Source organism: Cygnus olor, chromosome Z (assembly GCF_009769625.2).
Source record: "Cygnus olor isolate bCygOlo1 chromosome Z, bCygOlo1.pri.v2, whole genome shotgun sequence".
NCBI classification, from domain to species: Eukaryota; Metazoa; Chordata; class Aves; order Anseriformes; family Anatidae; genus Cygnus; species Cygnus olor.
The window spans coordinates 26,892,826-26,911,590 of NC_049198.1; the positions used below are offsets into that span (position 1 = coordinate 26,892,826).

Here is an 18,765-nt window from a genome sequence, read left to right on the forward strand (position 1 = left end):
AAAAGTTTTTATACTACATACTAAAACTTACAGACATTATATGAAGAGAAATCCACAACAGGTGCACATGGAGACTAAAATTGTTTAAGATAACTGGCATCTAAATAAATTAACTGAAAAACAAATTAGTCTATCCAAAGTCACTTAAACCATTCTGTAAATTATTCCCTACTATAGCTACAGGGAGTTCCAATATCCATTACATATAATTCAAGACAACATCTATGTTTTTAAATAAAAAGACTTAATTAAGGAAATAAAAAACTATTAGCATTTGTAACTGTTACTTATTTTAATTTAATAAATAAAATTCTAAGATGCAGCACAGATCAACTAAGAGCAACGAAAGACAGTGAAAAAGTGTGCATCTAGAAATTCTAGTATGCATCTAGAAAGTCTACATTTAAAGCAGTATTCTACATTCTATTGCCCTCAATCAAGCAGAACTCCATTAATTTCAGAAAGGTTCTCCAGGGAGACAGTAGGAAAGCAGAAGAACCTGATGATGCAAAGTTGGGTCCACATGAGAATATAGTGAACTTTTAACTCACTCAGAATCTATTAGTCAAGCAGTTCAAACTATTAACTGGCAAAACAAAGTAGCTAATAATTACAGTAAGAACATCCTGTTTAAAACCTAAAATTGTTAGGAAACATAAACGCATTATAGATGCATATTTTTATGTATTGTGAAAGATTATGATCTGAGAAAAAATTAACACTTCAGTTATATTACCAAAATATAAAGCTCTCTATCACATAAATAATACTTTGCAAGTACTATATATAAAGTTTTGGGTTTTTTTTAATTGCACTGTTTGACAATGTTAGCATAAACATTTGTGTTAGAAATAAGTCTACTTACAACTGAGTCTGCGTCTGGACACTCCCTATTAAAAAAAATAAAGAATATACACAATTACAAAACACACAAATGACTTTATTCATCCAGTTCTGATACTTCTTCTAATATTTTCAATTAATCTGAAACATTGAAGTTAACCCATTTGCCTCTCAAAGTCTATTAAAATTTTTGCAATAAATAATCCACATTCAACTGAATGATATTTAAAAAATAAGCTAAAAGTTTATGCTGAAAACACTATAGGAGAAAATTCACAACAAATGCTTTAAAAACAAACTCACTTCATAGTAAAGACAAAAAGAATCAAGGGAATTCAGGAGTACCGTGATTTATTTTGAATGAATAACTTAAAGAGTCAGGTCTCTGTGGACAATGTGCATAATAAGTATAAGTCACCAGACTCAATGAAACATTTTGGATAATAACTAGCTCTTAAAACAATTAAGACTATTCTTAAAGGAATTCAGATCTTCTTTCTTTTGAAAATTCATTCCCAGTTCATGCTTGTCAAGTAAAGTTGCAGTTAGGCACCAGAAAATGCAGGAAAAAATAAAACTATCTTCTTAAGAAACACTTAAAAAAATCAATTTAAAGAGTGGTTGGAAGGAACAGTGATTACAGTGATCTCTTCCCACCAATATATGCAAAAAACAGAAGGAATCACATTTACTGTATGTGGGAATACCTGAGTAGCATACTGGTGATTAAATCCTCTCTGATCTGCACCCTCAGAAACAACTCTGTAAATGCTAGTACAACAGAACAACCACATTTTGGTGCTGTCAAGTTGAACTTCCTAAATTTGTACTTATGAAAAATTTAAAAAAGGAAAGAAAATAGAAAAATAAAAAAGATTTTGGAGCAAACTACATCACCTCCAAAAGGTTAAAAGAAGTTATAAGTAAAAACTACCGTGTCCTTAAAAACAGGTTTGAAAACTTGCTGACATGGGAACAAGAACACAAAATTCAGTCCAGCCTTTAGGAACACAGCGAGATGAAGGGTCTTGTCTCCTCTCCTCTAAAAGGCTGCACACAAAAGAAAATGTGTGTAGCGAAGTCAAATTGTCCTATGTCATACCTCCCCCTGCTGGCTAAACTGAATTCATAGCAATAGAAGCAGCTACTTTATTTTGCAGCTTGAAGTATTAGACTTCTCTCAAAAGGTTCTAATTGCTGGTGAAGTGGAAAATGAGGACATCAGGTTTTAGATGGATGTGCTTTTATATTGCTAGATGCATAATCTTTTAACATTAAAGAACTGGGTCACGCTTTTAGTATAAGGTAACATTTCAGAAAATGGGGACTTTGTGAGAGAATCTAAAATTTTTAGCTAAAAACTAAACCAAATAAATCATGTAAAGCAGTAATTAGGAAAACAAGCAAAACCCTTGACTGAACCTGTACAGCAAGAATATAAAGCGTATGACAATTACCCGTGTAAAAACACTACTGGGCACAACATCTGGTTTAGGTATCAACACTTCAGAGATTGATAACTGAAAAGCCTAAAAAGCATGAGAGTTATTTATTCTAGGTCTGGAAATCATGTCCTACACAAACTAAACAAACTTCCAGTCCAGTTTAACAAGAAATTAAGAAAGCACTCTCTGTGTGCAGAGAAGTTTCTGATGATACAGAGCTCTATCATGCACAGCTTGTAAGCTGATCATCAGCTGAAGATGAAATCAAGCAAATACAGACTAGCACTAAAACTCTTTAAATAGATAATAAATAACTATTAGAATATTTTACTTTAGAACTTAATGGATCCTCTACACTTGAAAAACAAATATTAAAATGTGAAGTTCTAAACATGTGATGATAGAAATTCTGGACTAGTGCAAAAATCTTTGTAAAAACCTATGGCATGTGTTATATAGTAAATCAGTATCATGCAGTTATATTTCTTTCTTTTTGACCTCCACATCTATTCTTTTTTGTGTTGTGTGCAAATATAGAAACAAAAAGCATAATATAAATCAAGTTTCGGTTCAAATTGTTGTAAATAAATCAACTTATTTTCACATTTCAGAGTGGCTGCATTCATTTTTGTTATCTGACGACATCACCACGTAATGAAAAACAAAATTTCTCCCTGGAAGAAACACTCAGATTATCTTTCAATTTTAAATATAATGTCTTTGGAAAATGTCAGCTTTCACGAAAGTATTGAAACCCAATGGATAAGCACACACAAGCCAATTTTCAACCCTCAGTACCAAAGAAAATTTCTTTCTGTGATGGGTCAAGGAAAAACATGACCACCGAGCAAGGATACATTAAGTGATATACCCGCAATGAATCATTTTGGAGCTTCCTGGCCTTTTACTGGCTCCAGAAAAATAACATTAAGAACCTTCAGTCTTTGCTGGGGCCATGTTAAATTTCATTCATCATCTGCCAAAGAATGGATGGAAGAAGATGCTTGGCTTGCAAGCTAGTAAAAAATACAAGAGATCAGCTTGTGTAACAACCCATGTAGCGGCAAAATATTTTTTTGTTGGACAGAAAAGCTGACAGCTATAGAACTCAATCGTGTAACAGTATTCAAAACTCAATATGCAAAATCACTACTTTGCAATGCAGTAAATGCAAGGAAAAAAAGCAAATGTACATAGTGCTGTTTTACACTGTGAGTTTTGCATCACAAAAGAAGTGTAGTAAACAACTTTCTAGAGAGAATTAATTATATCTAAAACGTACACAAAAACTCTTTAAAGCTCTAATATCATCATTCATAACACACTAATTTAAATATTGTAAACTAAATCATCAGAAAAAAAATTGTAACTTTATTTTTTGGTTACTGCTGACCAAAATCATACTGCATACATTTTTCTCATCATTTACTTAAACATAATTAAGTACGCAAGAGAGGGTGAGGAAAGATTAAATCACAGAAAGAACAGAAATACAGAAGAATGACTTAAAGCAAATAACACCTTGGAGCCCCAGTGCATCTTTCTTGACAGCATGAAGAAAAAGGATGGTTTAGAAGTGTATCACTATTTAAACCAAACACCAAAAGAAAAATAGCTATAAGGCACTTTTTGTATGTGTAAATAATCAACATCTGCAGTTCTTAGGTTATGAATTTTTCAGAACTGTATTAAAAAAGAACGTATACAGACGTTGCCACTTTGAAAATATTTCTATATTGTTACATTTTTGTTAAATTGCAAGCTATTTTCTGTTGAATAAAATATTTCTATTGAGAAAATGCTTCTAGAAATTTAGAACCAAATACACTGTAATACAGTAACCATAATTACTAATACATGGAACGCTACCAATCCATGCAAGAACTTTTATTTAGACTCACTTTCTGGATAGTCTTAACTCCTGGGAGATAGAGTGAATATAGCAGAGGGTATAGCTGGGATATCAATCATGAGTTAAAATGATGATCTTTCTGACGTGAGTGTGCACATCATTTACTGGAAAAACATTCTGTACCATACACAAAAGCTTTTCTAACAGAAGAATAACAGAAGCATCAAATCTGCAAACAGACATACAGTACTTTTTCCACATCTACAGCTATTATTTCATTAGGAGTTCATGTGAAAATCACATTATCTACAATGTTCAAATGTAGAAATAGGGAGAACTACTTACCTCTGCAAAGAAAAGAATGAAACATGAGTAGACTAATAAGAATACATTATTTCCTTTAAAACCCTCTGTTACAAAATTCTTAAATAGCTGTGATGTTTTCATATAGTTAGCATTCTTCTAAATTTGCTATAAAACCAGTTGTTAAACATCAGCTCATGTTTATCTCCATACCTTTACAAGTTTTCATACAAGACAAAGCTTCAATTTGGGAACATACTTACACAGATTCAGTATCTTTTTCTTTTTTCATTATTCCTGATAAACCAAAAGGCTTCCTCTTCCGTGGTTTTATCCCTATGGAACAAAACCTTTTCTTATTTAAAGATCAAAGAGATGAGTATATATCTATCTGTGTCAAACACTTGTGCATATCAATGTCAATACCTTTTAAATGCTGCTACAACGAGTGACAGAAAAATCTAGCAGTGGAAGTAGTATGGAGAGAAACTAAGGGAACACAAGCTATCTGCAATACATTCCAGTATATTGTTAAGTAACACACCAATCAAAAAGCAACACATTAATAATTTAAGTCATTATAAAACTGATTTGCATTGTACTTGCTATTCTCAACATTCAGTATGCTAGACTGCCACTTCTTTTATAAATGGATGCACTGCTAGTTCTCAGGAAAGGGACCCAGCTCATGGAAACTCAAGAGAAGCCATTTCTCCTGCTAATCTTGAATAGCCAACGAACTTGGATCGGAAACTCAAACTGTCCCTATCAGCTACTGCAGTTCAGCACCCTGTTCTTATTTTCCTGAACGTTCCTAGTAGCTGCAAGCCTCCACCTCTCCCCAAACCTAGGATCTTTGTAAAAAAGAGAATGTCTCTTAAGTTTTCCAGCTGAGGCTCAGCTCACGATTCCTTAGTGCTGTAGCTAGCACTAAGGCTGGTTCCCATTGAGTCTGGAATCATGTCTTCCCCGTTTTTAACGCTAGATACATATGGGTATACTACAGGAAAAAAAAAGTTTTCTTTCATTCCTATTTAATGTAATAAAATAAATACTTCTGAATATTTCATCGGCCTGTCATTTCTACTTCTCTCCCCATTTTTGCTGTAGCTGAGTAGACTGTCAATCTTTAAGCAAAATGATTAAGTACAACTAAGTGCATGCATTTGATCCAACTAGTCTACAGGGTGTTTTTTTTTCATATTATATACTATCTACAGCAAGCTTTTGAGCAGAATGGTGGAAACAATTTGGTTTCCCCAATTTTGCAACCTATAGTTCAAGTGCATCATTAAAATTTCATTATATTACCCTTTACGGAAATACATCACACAGCACATAAGGAACCTCTCTGCTATGAGAAATTTTCAGGGTGAAATAATTTAAACTTGTCAAATCTGGTACCTGTAAACTCAGCTGCATCTTATGTTTTCATAAGTACACAAATTGCTCCAAAATTATTTTAAAATGCTATCGTGAGATTTATTTCCTTTATGTGCTTTATCCAGTCCAATCCAGTAACAAATAGAGTATGTGAGTAGTTTCTGAATATTGATCCCCTTTGTTTTAGTCAAAAAAAGATTTAAGTTTCTGATGCAATCTTGGCAATTTAAAAGTTGCTGGACACTACAGCTATACTGTTGACTCCTCTGTCCCTAAAGTAAATACACAGTGTATGCAAATAAAAGTTCTTAACCACTTAAAACAATTCCCTAAGCAAAACAATTCCCAACAAAGAAAGGTTTTGTGACCGTAACACTGCATTAAAATTGGTACAACTAACATGACAACAATGCAAAGAGCCTGGGCCATATTTTGACACTTGTTAATGCAGTTACACAGTTGTAAGCGAACCAAATCCAAACCTCTGCAAAGACAAGGTCTTAGCCAAAGTACATTTTTAAGAAACATTAAAATTCTCTGACATCATGCATTAGTTTAAAAAGTACTGTAGGTCTTATTTTCTTCTAAATTTGTTTCTTAAAAGAACAACTGCTTCTTAGTTGATTGAAATACTTTCAAGTTATATAAATTCAAAAGCTGAATACAATTCACTACTCAGTTCCAGGTGCTATCCGCTGAACTGTTATGTAAATAATTACACTACAATAACTTACCTTCAACAGCACTGGATGTATTACATTCTTCAAATTCAATAGGGCCTTAAAGAAATGGCAATGAAGATAAACATTAGCTTAAATTTAACTTCAAATGAGGGCCAAACACTAAAATATTTTAGCCACTATTAACATTTCTTGAAATTACCAGATAATCTAAATATGACTTTAAATGGTAAAGGAAAACCATGGTTGCTCTGTCAATGGTCAAACAGATGGTAAAATCATATATATACAACAAATCATTAAATATTTTCACTTTTTCATAGTGAAAAATTAAAATTCTAGTGCACACTGCCCAATTACAAGTTAATTGCCTATGCTCTTACAGCCACATGAAACTATTCTGTTTCCTTTTCTCATTCAAACCTGTATCTCTAATATAGCATCAGTGTAAAGTTTTAGACTTATCTTCTTTTAATGAAAGATGAGCTATGTAAAAAAAATTGAAAACCAGAAAGTATAGCTATAACTCTAATTTTGAGATTCACACCTTTCCTGACTGTATTTTTAGTTCCCGTTTCTTCTTCATAGCTAATTACCTAGACAGTAAAAAGTGATGTGCGAGCACCGTTTAAGTATAGTATCTAAATAAATTCATTATTGTGACTTCTCATTAGAGTTGACACAAGGTAGCAGTCAGGTATTATTGCAAAGGGTAAATCTAACTCTCATTTCTTCAATCTGTCTAAGCGTAGAGCTTGTTTAGCCCCACTATGAGCCATTTTAGGAAGTTCATATATACACTCTTTACAGATAAAATAGAGAGAGAAAAAAAAAACAAACCACACTGTTCCCAATTCAGTAAGATTGCCAAGTTTTTTTCCCTCACCCCTTTTTTGGGGCTTACTCATCTGCTGCAAATGAGACTGAGATCTTGCAAATTTCAATTACAAGCAACTGGAAGTAAAGAGATTGTGGAAACTTTAAATACAGAACAATTTTCACTTCTGCCCAAAAGCGTATATGCTAGTAAATACTCTATTTATCTTTATTGTGAAATTAAGATTATTTTGGAACATCTACCATAAAACCAAGAGTAATGTAATTTTCAGTGTGTTTTCACATAAAATAAAAGGTGTGCTTGCAAGCATTTTCCATCATTCTCACTTGCATTCACTTCAAAATGAATGTGATACTCTTGGTCTTAAAATAACTAGTTGATATAAACAGATCTTATATACAAGAAAGATGACTACAGGCTTCAGTTTGTTTTTTTAAGCAGTACAACATAGCAAATCACTGTACTGCAATTAGAGATGCCACAATGAAAGTAAAAAAATACTTTAGCTGTGAATTAGTACTGTGAATTACACAACTGGGATTAATTTGCATTTGATTTACACAGTTAATTACCTCAAATGGTTATATTGTAAAGTAACCCCTAAAATGTACGTTAACTCTTGAAGTGTAAAATTGTGTTCAACTCAGTATAAACACCACATTTTGATGGCATTTCTCAAAATTGCAAATGAAAAAAAGTTACACTTACATCAAACAAAAAGATAAAAAGATAATTGAGAAACTGATGATGTAGCTCCATCCTTGGTAATGTTAAACAAACTGAATTGTTTTAGGCATACTAGATAAAAGCTACCAGATACTTTGAAATCTTGCAGATATCTAGTGAATTGGATTAAAAAAAAAAAAAAGATACTCAAAGTAATGACTTATATTTATTGCAATAATGGCCAAGTCTGTAATATTTTCCCTGCTGGTTAAAAAAAAAAAAAAAAGCGTTTGTAAAAGCAGCAGCAGCATGAGAATCTAGGACTAGGACACCTTGATACCTCATTTATCATAATGTAGTTGTTTCGGCTCCAGATGAAGCTCTTGAGAGCAGAATATCAAAAGACCAATTTCAAATGGCAGTCTTAACTACCCTTTGAATTTCAATTGCTAAATAACTTTAAATGCAAGTCTAATTATTCCACACAAGATAAAATGCAAATTCCAAACAGCTCTCTCATTCCACTATATATTGTAAATACATGGACATTTTAGACTTCTCTTCCAATCATTTCTCCTTTGCTTTCCTTGAAATTCACTGTAAAACAAAGTCACTGTGCTCCACAAGTCAGCAAATCTGGGTATCTCACAAAATGAAAAAACAGCAAAAAAAAGAAGAAACACTGATTCAGAGAACTGTCACATCCCTATAACAATTTCGCCCACATTTTATTTTAGTTAATTAAACACTATTGTACAAAACACATTGAGGACGAAATTCAGAAAAAATACTATAAGACATAAAAGCTCAAGAACAGATCCATTACTTATTCAGTATTTCACTTCAGACAATCTATTTTTCATCAATTTGCTAGGGATTCAACTACTTCTATTTCTTGCTTCTATGCATATTTCCATTTGGCCAGGAAAAAAACAAAAGCCAAACCAACCACAAGCACTCTTCCCCAAAACAAAAACAGAAGGAAAAAACTGTAAACAACAGGGACTTAAACATATTTTTAGAAGAAAACAATTCTAAAGCTTTTTCAGAATACCATCCTTCCTCTTTACCATTCCCAGTTACTAACACAGATCCCCAGACTTTTAATTCTTCTACTTTAATGATTAAAATATATATATATATTCAAGGTTCCAGTAAAACTCATCCTTATTTCAGATATCTTTAACTTTCACTTCAAACACAAGCATAAAAGAAGAGATTGATCAACATGAACACATCGAAGTTTCTGTATTTTGTCCACTACACTTGCCTAATGTTTGTCTTTGAAGGTAGATTTTTTTTTTTTTTTTTTTTTTTTTTTTACAGATCGATAAGCTCTTTTCTTCAAGAAATGAACACTCTTACTTAGTACTGAAACACACAAGGACATGAAGAACAGGTTAGTATTTTCATTTAGAATTAACATAAGCTGGCCTATCCCCACCACCTCGAGCTTACAGTCTTTCAAAACCGTATTCTTTCCTCATATGGAAGTCTACAGAATACAATCTGAAATATTCCTAAGAATATTAAGAATTAAGAATTCTTAGTTACTTAAGAATAGTCAGAGACTGTAATGTGATAAAAGTGCAAAAAATTCAGCAAGCAGGTCCCATTTTTCACTAAGATCTATGAAGTTAATTTGGAGATTCTAAATGCACTTTCTTCTTAATGATACCAATTATCTAACTTCATGCTTCCTCAAAATGTGCAGTTAATACAGAAAACCCTTCTCCCCACATGCTTTTTCCTTTCTCTGTGTCTGCTAGCTCCTATACCACAAGAAAGATAAATCATGAGAACAGATTTCTCTTAAAAAAAATCTGTGAACCAGTTAAAATTCTAAAGCTTCTTTTCATCCTAACTTTTTCCATTTAATTCAAACTTCTATAAGGCTCTTCACCATTCAGAATCTCAGATATTCAAGATGCTTATGGCTGTCACTAACAAATTCACAAATGATAATAAATTAATTCTATCACTTTCCTCCAAACTCCATAGACTTTTTTTTTTCCTAAAATTTGTATGTAACCTTCTCCTGACATATTGAATCATATACTTGTAGCAAAGGCAAGCAAGGGTAAATTCATACATTGTGCACTTTTTAGCAGAATATAGCGAAATTTGTAGTAGCTCTTAATTTTCTGGAGTTTTGTTCCGTAACTTCAGATCTCCCAACAGTTACGTTCCCTATATGCCTGCTGTAAAGAGCACCACATTTTGCCCTAGGAGCGTTATTTTTAAGCCAAAATAACATTTCAGAAATAGATATTTTATGTGGTGCTGTATGGTGAGCCAATTTAGAAAGCAGAACAGCTGTGATGAGCATTTGGTAGCCCACAAAATAACTAGAGTTTCTTGCAGGCAGACAGCTTTGTGCCTAAAGAGGTAATAATACTGTTGTTCAGCTCAAAGCGTGTGCTGTTGCCACATCACCTTCCACTACAGGATGCAGCCAACCAAAACTCCTTAGGCACACATAGTGCTATGAAAGCAAAGTATCAGTAAGGATTTCAAAAGCTTTCTTAAGAAGTTCCACTACATTATCCACTGTATTTGTGTCTCTGGATAACAAAAGCACCTGTGCTATCACTGAAAACAAGCAAATGAACAAAAAGACCCACACACTAAATCAAAAAGCTTTCTTCCCTGAACAACCATAACCTCCATCTTTCTAATTCCTAATTTCTTAATCCTTTGAAAATCCTCAAAAATTCCTAATGGGTTGGCAATAAAGGAGATATCCAAATAGGTGTAATATATAGGTGCATGTCAAAGCATGAAAACTCGTGTATTGCTATCACACTTTCATAACAGCTACACGGAGATGTGGATGCACTACCTCTTCACTAGGAGGAAAGAAGTTTTCTTAACAGACTTGTGCCCAACTACTGCTGCACAGACAAAAGGTTAACTCCAACAAAGATTTCAGCTCAAAACCTGCATGATTAACTTAATGGCACTGATACTTTTGTCTACAGAACCAAATGCTGCACAACCTAACTTCTGAGATTTCTGAAGCAAGTATACTGATATACTTGTCCATCGCAACATCCGAAGAAAGAAAAGCAGTCATTTCACATTTAACAGGTATTGGTGATGACAGGGACTGAAGCCATTCCCTAAAGTAGACATTTTTATGGATATCTCTAGAGTCCTAGCCACATGGTAGCCCAAAGCACTGAAAAGTGTTACCACACTGCAATAATAATGACGATAATCTGCAGTACTACAGTCAAAGCACTGAGATTTTGTTTGTACTTTTTCTCATGGAAAGTCAAGAAAATAATGTGACTTGAGAGGGAAGACTATTCTCAAGCATTCACCTGAACACAAAAAGAATAAAGACATAAAAAGAATAAAAACAAATATGAGAACTAAACCAGGACTATGAAAATCAAAAATACGTTTTAAGACACTTATCAGAGTAAGTAAAAATTCATAGCTGAGACCACCCTTCACAAAAGTCTTTGCATTCATGTTCTTTTGGTTTAGGGATGGATAGTTTCAGGCTCCACATAATTTCTTCACAGTCTGGTCTGCTTGTTGTTACATTGAGCTATGGAATGGTAACTCAACAATTTAAATACCTGAAATACTTGTACATAAACTTAAAAAACTATTTGATACTGTATGTACCCCGGGTAGAAAAAAATTAATGTGTAAACGAAGGTTAGCGTTTACAACAGAAAGAAATATGAGTATCTTGTGGGATTTCAGTCACTTAAGGATACATACCTAGCTAGCAGGATGCTAATGAGAACTTAGCAGCTACAAACGAAGGGGGCCTCAAAATTTAGTAAGCTCCTCTAATTGTATATCCACATTCCCAGTAAGCGTCACCCTAAAACACTTCCCAAAGCAGGCTGCTGCAGCTCACAGCATGCCACCAGAAGGGACAGATACAGACAGGAAGGAAAGGCAAATGGACAATGGCTTTACAGACACGTGAAAGTAGAGGGCTGCTATTTGACTAGAGACTGAAGCAAATAAATCAGGAGTGGGTCAGTTCATGGTTCTTGTAAATGAGGAAGCTTTGGTTTGCTAAAATAGAAAATGGCAATTTGAAGAAACTGACAATTTTGATTTTAATTAATCTAATAGCTTACAGTGAGTGACACTAGCATAAATAAAGTAACTGAATCTGTAGCTCAGGATGCATCTCCCAGACTATTCAGAAAATATAGGTAGAGTTCTCTAGTTACGGGAGGCATGTATGTGGACTTCCATGACACCAAAAAGCAAAGTGGATGGCTAACAATAAGGAGATACTGATCTTATTCAAAGATGAATGAAGAAAATGTAACTATGCTGATACAATTGCACTGTTAATTTTAATTTAGTACCTACTACATATTTAGCCTATGTCTGTGGGAACAGTTTTTTCAGAGTATACACAAGACAACTACAGAAGAGGGTTTATAAATAACAACCCTCATGCCTGCTAGCAAATTTATGTACAAAGTAACACCAATAGTCTTCAAGACAGTTATGTTCTTTGTCAACGACCTTGAAAACCAGTTATAAAACCTACCTCTAGTATACAGTTAGGGAGACTCTGGAAAAATAAAGGTTTTGCTAAGGTCAGACAAACAAAATTATTTGCACTTTGCATAACAGGGGAAAAAAAAAAAGTTTTATTGTTTGAATTCTTAAATAAACAAGTCAGGTAAAAAAGCCAACTACTATCACCAGGAAGGCAAACAATATTATGTCATTCTCTGGAAAAGAGCCCCCAGTAAGTATACCAATGAACTGGAAAATCCTGCCAGGCTAAAAAAAATAAACAAATCAAGAAGTCAATAAATCAACTAACAACTGTTTTACATTTGTACCTGCTTTTGGTCCTTTTTAGTTTAAGGGGGCTATACTTGACAGAAAGAAATGTTCTCCCACCCAGACATGTATTTTTATTAACTACATTTAATTGTCAATAAATGGAAATCCTCAGTCACTCAAAGAAAAAAAAAATATATATATATATATATATATATTCTGGCCTTTCCTCTACTCCAAGGGAACAGTTTACATATTGCACGCACATATATAAACATTAACATATCTATTTCAACCAAAAGCTTTTTAAAAAACTGTAAATCTGCACTTGTAGTTACAAATACAGTAACAAACAATATTCTTGTTTTTGATAAAAACAAAAGTTTTTCTCTTTGACAGTAAATCATGCATGAAAGGAGGACAATTTTTTTAAACTGCATATGCTTCACATGCTGCTTCAAATGGCAAAGCTTTGCGTGCCTGGCCCAGTGCCAGTTGACAGCTCAGCTGGATATCAATGCACATTCTGACCCCCCTTGCAGCGTGTCACTTCTGAATTGTTTCCGCAGTAGAAAGTTTATTCAACCTCTCTCTCAAATTCAGTGGACCGACCATCATTCTGCTATTTAATCATAGCAGAACAGGTTATTTTTCTGACAGCACTAAAGCCAGAGAGCAATTCCTAATGAACAGCTTGATACAAGTGGAATTTCGACTGTTTTAGCCTCAATTAATTCTGCTGTCAAAACAAATGACTGCTTTTAGTGTTTAGATGTTAAGCTGCATCACAAAGGTCAATTTTGTATGTACACAAACATATAAGCAATCTTTTTCTTCATCATCTGATCCTGATCCAAGCTTTCAAATTTAGAAACCAGGAAACCAGAATTGTTTCTAACACCAACTTCCCATTTTTATTGCCTGTCCAAGAAAGATAAGCAATTTTCTAAAAAGAGCAGGAGAATTTTATTTTTCCATGGAAAAGGATTTCTAACCTAGAATTAAAAAAAACAAAAAAAAAGGAAAAAAAATTAAAACATACTTTATTTATAAGAATGCATTATAAAGATGCATTACAGTCTTTGAGGTAAATAATGTATCTGTGTATCTTAATTGTATTAGTACCAGACTGTCTCAAACATTAGTTCATGGATTTGGTCAGCTTTACCTCACTAAAGAGGATAGGGAACATAAAATACAATAACTGACCTGAACATAGGCCTGACTGAGAGAAAATACTGAAATTGTGGTAAAGCTGTATCCTTAAACCTAATTCTACAAATAATTTTTATACTGTTCCACTACAATAATCACTGAATTTCTGATAAATCTTTTTTACATACTCAGGCTTACATATCAATCTAGCTTTCTTGAGATGCTTGAGACTTGACTGAACCCTCTTTTTCAACATTCATTTTGAAAAAAAAACAATAAAGAAAACTATAGTATGGTGTTAGTTCTTTAGCTGAAAAAATGGAAAAATATAGAGGTGACAATGGAAGCATAGACAACCATGCTTATCAGTAGCAACATGGGTAGCACTTCCAAATGACTTCTTTTTTAGATGAACAGATTAACATAAAAGGAGAGCAAACTTTGCCTCCATCCACTGAACAAGCAATTTGTTCTAACCCTGATTCTGCTGTGGTGCTTTTAGCCCCTCATGCTATTCACTGGATCAAAGGAAACATCATTTATCTCAAGCACTTCAGGTACTGTGTATACAACTCCACGAGTACACTAGGCACGCTACTCTCAAGGGGCAGTATTTCCCTGTGGCTTACACAGCAACAACGAACTAGAAAAGCATCATTATCCTCATAGTTTTAAAACGATTACCATCAATTAAGATGTTTATCAGCAGAAAGGAGAGTACATTTTTTCTCTAAGATGACAAACATCTTCAGTTACAAATAAAATAATTTTTATTGCTCAGATAACACAAGAATTTTCAACAAGAGACACTAAGCACATACTGAAAGCAGTTCAAAGTTTGAGATCCAACTATCCTACAACACCAGAATATGACAACAAACACAGGAAATTTCAGCAGTTTCATGAAATTCATGAAGTGAGTGGCAAAATTAACGTCAGCTAGGACAAGAATCCACAGAATGCAATGCTCCCAAGTCTCTTTCTTGATACCACTCCCAGACTCTTTCTCAACCTCTTCTACTCTCTTGCTTTGCACTTTAACTTCATCTTATATTTTCTTTTCGGCTGGGTAAACAACAGGATGTGAGATATAGCAGGTTTTAAACTCTCCACAAGCTGGCCAACATACAAACATACTCAGCTGCCTGCTGATTCTCAGTATGAGCTACTGGACATATTGCAGGACATATTTGGGTCCTTCTTTACCTGTATCCTCATTTTTACCTAATCTTTGCAACCTCTACTTTTCCATCAAATTTAGTTGAAAGTAGCAAAGTCTTGGGAAAATGAAATGGCAGGACCGCATATACCTAGTTTATAATAATAAACGTATGCAACACACAGTTTTGCCTGCCTGCAGGATGAATGACTCATCTGTTGCAGGCAGAACATGCAAGTATGTAGTGATGAAAAAACTGCGTAGACACATTCAAGTAGTGTTCTTCTCAGAGTCAACTCAGCTAAGATTTTTTAATGCAAGGCATTATATGTACATTAAATAATATCCCTCTTCTTTAAAGAATCACTTCTTTGTAATCGTTGCACAATGTCCCTGTAAACCAAGAGGGGAATGGTTTCTTTCTAAGTCCTGAACTCAAATCCATGAAACCTTAGGAGGTTAAAACCTTTAATAGGACCTCTTTCCAAAAGAGAGGAGAAAAAGAGAATTAAAAAAAAATATATATTTTCTAACAGAAAAAATGTTTTTTCAGGTAGACAAAAACATCTTCATGGGAAATATACGTTTTCTTGTTTTGTAGCACTTTTAAAGCGCTTTCCAATTTATGTGTACAGAAGATTCAGTTGTTAGGGCAAGGAAGAAAAGAATTTAAGCTTAATCACCTTTCCACCTCAACTGTAAAATGGGAAGTACTGATTACTGTATGACAGTTTCCAGTGCTACCAACAAGCAAAAAATTTGTTATGAAATTCTTCCTAGTGTGTTTTTTCAGCATAGCTTTGACCTTGAAATATGTCTAACTGCTTAAAGAAACTAAATACGTGTAATACTATTTTTTATTTTTTTAAATCCTTCTTTGGATGTTAAAAGCATCTAGGCAATCTCGGGCAAATGTGACAGTTTCAAAATCAGTGGCTGCGAAGGGACAAATGTATGTGACAAGATCCTGATTTTCCACTTCTATCTAATCTTCCCGAACCAGACAAATTATCAAAAATAATGTAGCACTACACAATCCTTTGAACTGTATCAGCTACAATAGTAAAGCTGAGAAACACACTGTGAAACTAAATTCCGAAAGCTTAGGAAGTTTAATGCTAGTAACAGCATTTCTTACACTGTTTTTTTAGAGACCATCTTTCCCACAAAACTAGGCAACCAATTAGGGAAAATTCTTCAAAACAAATCCATGACATTACATGAAGAATTTAAATTATGAACATTATTAATAAAAGAGAGGAATTTGAGATATTATTGTTATGGCTAAACTTGGGCTTAGGTATGAAGAATGCAAGCCTAAGAGACATTTAAACCAACCAGCAGAGAGAAAAGTGTATGGATTAAACACATATATATGTAAAAAAGCATCAAGAAATTTCCATTTTTGTAGCATTTAATAATTTTGCACATATTAATCTAGTTTGATAGCTAAACAAGATGTCAAATATCTGTACAGCTATTCAAGCAATAGGTGCCCCCCTGCACCTTCCAATGCCAAAATGCAGAAAAATCAGTATCAAACATTTAAAATGAAATTGTTCACGCAGAAAGCTTTCTGGATGCAGAAGATGATGATTTATGTCAATTAAGACAATCGAAAGATACTGAAGAAAAAGGAGATGAGATTCTGCACTTTCTGACAACTACCATGGACACAGGAGGTCAAAGGTAAATTAAGTGAAAATTCATTTCCAAATCATAAATGATATTCTTGATCAAGAAAAAGTATAATACACAGATCTAGTTGACCCAGTCAATTCACTGCAAAAAATGTCCAATGATAGCTTGTTCTGGTGTAAAGCACTTCCATGCTGCAGTATTACCATCAATGAAATTATGAGAAATAATTAATGGCCTATTAGGCTTGTCAAATATTGTTTATCAGACAATTGTCCAATAATTGTCTATTAGAAACATGTCCGCATACAACTTAGTGTGTAAACTGTTTAAGTTTGTATGTTAGACAAGCATATGAAGACTGTATGCTTAGGATTTATTTTAATTTTATTAGAAAGGTAAAGCGTATAAAATATCCAACTTGAGACTCCTCTATTTGCTTCCCTAGTTGGAAACTACATTTCTCCTCAAAAAGTTAAATTACAAGATTCAAGATGTTGCTTTTCTCTAACGTTACGGTTTAGTAAGAATGAACTACAGCACAGATGTTTATAAGTAGTTTTCCAAATCTTTCCAGACTTCAGAGAGTTTGTTTTTGCTAAGCTTTATCTTCTGAAAGAAAAAAAAAAGAGAGAATACACTTCCAATTGTGCTTCTCGTGAAAATTTCATGTTTGAAAAGGCCATTTAACGTTTACTGTGTCCACAGAACATTTTCCACCTTAAAAGAAAAATGTCTTTAACAATTACCCCCTTCCTCCAGCATTAATTTCATATGTTATACTATTTATATAAATAAATTACAGGTCTTATTTGCTATATTAGTACAAAACATGTCTCATGAAGCTATTTCTATTCTCAGGTGTTTAAAAGCTCTTAACAAATAATTTATTATTATTGTAGTAGTACCTATCCTGCCAATTACTTCATTTTCTGAGGAGTCTATTACCTAATTAATATCTTAAATTACTGAAATTGACATTTCTTCGCTCCCACAACCTATAATAATTACTTGCCTTAGTCTGCCGCTGTTTTTTGTTGTTGTTGTCGTCTGTGGCAGGAAAATTCAAGAAAAACTGACAGTACTTCTTAGGGAGTCAAAGCTTTTGTTCTGTTGCATCTACAGTTGTCTAACAGTTTCTGTGGTATTTTTCATTTTTCCCTTGTCCCACTTTTGTTGAATATATTTACACTACATTTCAGTGTTTTAGCTAGCTCTGTAGAAGAAATTGTACTAATATACTGCAGAACTGTAATGAAGCCGAAAAAACAAAAAGGGTATGGTTCCAGATGGCGTGGCACATGCGTTTTTAAAGATTATCTTCACATAAACTTTTACCACTGTTCGACTGTTTCTTGGATGTGTGTTTTTTTGTTTTGTTGTTGTTGTTTTTTGACAAACCATTGAAGTCGGTTTCCTGCTGTTCTACTGTTTTCTCTTTCAGCTAAGCTTGTGGTTGGTCTTTGACAGATTTTCTTCCTAGTTATCACAGGCAGCTCTTGATTTCCCTAAGTATTTCAGAAGAATTGGACTTTTCTTACTCAGATAGAATGAACCCAAATTTTTCACACACCAGGAAAGGATCACCCAGCTTTCAAATTCAGATGTGGACTTCTGAACGTGTGTGTCTGTGAACATGATATATTCAAGAAAGATACCACACCAAGAATAATTTTTGTTATTAATATGAATTGCTCTTTCTACTACTTAAAACACAATCGCTCTAAAATGAAAAGCTTAATTAGCTTCCTCATGGCACCACATTTGTAGCCCAACCTGCCAAATAATGTTAAATTTCCAGTTGGCTGACAAATTCAGTACAATGCTACCAGTCTTCCACAGGCACTAAGATTTTCACAGCAAAACCTGTAGTTTTGACTCTCCAGACCATTACAAATAATAAGTAATTTATTTTCTTCGTTTAAATCAAATTTGCAAGTTAGATATATGTAATTATTTAAAATCTATGCTGGCAGATAAGGTTTCCTAAAGTCTACGGCAGTTTTGGCAGGTTTGTCATCTATGAC

The 18,765-nt window shown here is 33.6% G+C and overlaps 1 protein-coding gene across 2 annotated transcripts in view; it reads right to left on the reverse strand.

Annotated features, from left to right (window-relative positions):
- FCHO2 (FCH and mu domain containing endocytic adaptor 2) overlaps nucleotides 1–18,765 on the reverse strand; it is an 89,810-nt gene that overhangs the window by 39,532 nt on the left and 31,513 nt on the right. For both annotated transcript variants that reach the window (XM_040540890.1, XM_040540891.1), the window contains exons 9-11: nucleotides 6,561–6,605; nucleotides 4,707–4,779; nucleotides 866–890 (exon numbers count right to left, since the gene is read on the reverse strand). In XM_040540890.1, the coding sequence (XP_040396824.1) occupies nucleotides 866–890; nucleotides 4,707–4,779; nucleotides 6,561–6,605 (143 nt within the window). The remainder of the gene's footprint in view (nucleotides 1–865; nucleotides 891–4,706; nucleotides 4,780–6,560; nucleotides 6,606–18,765) is intronic.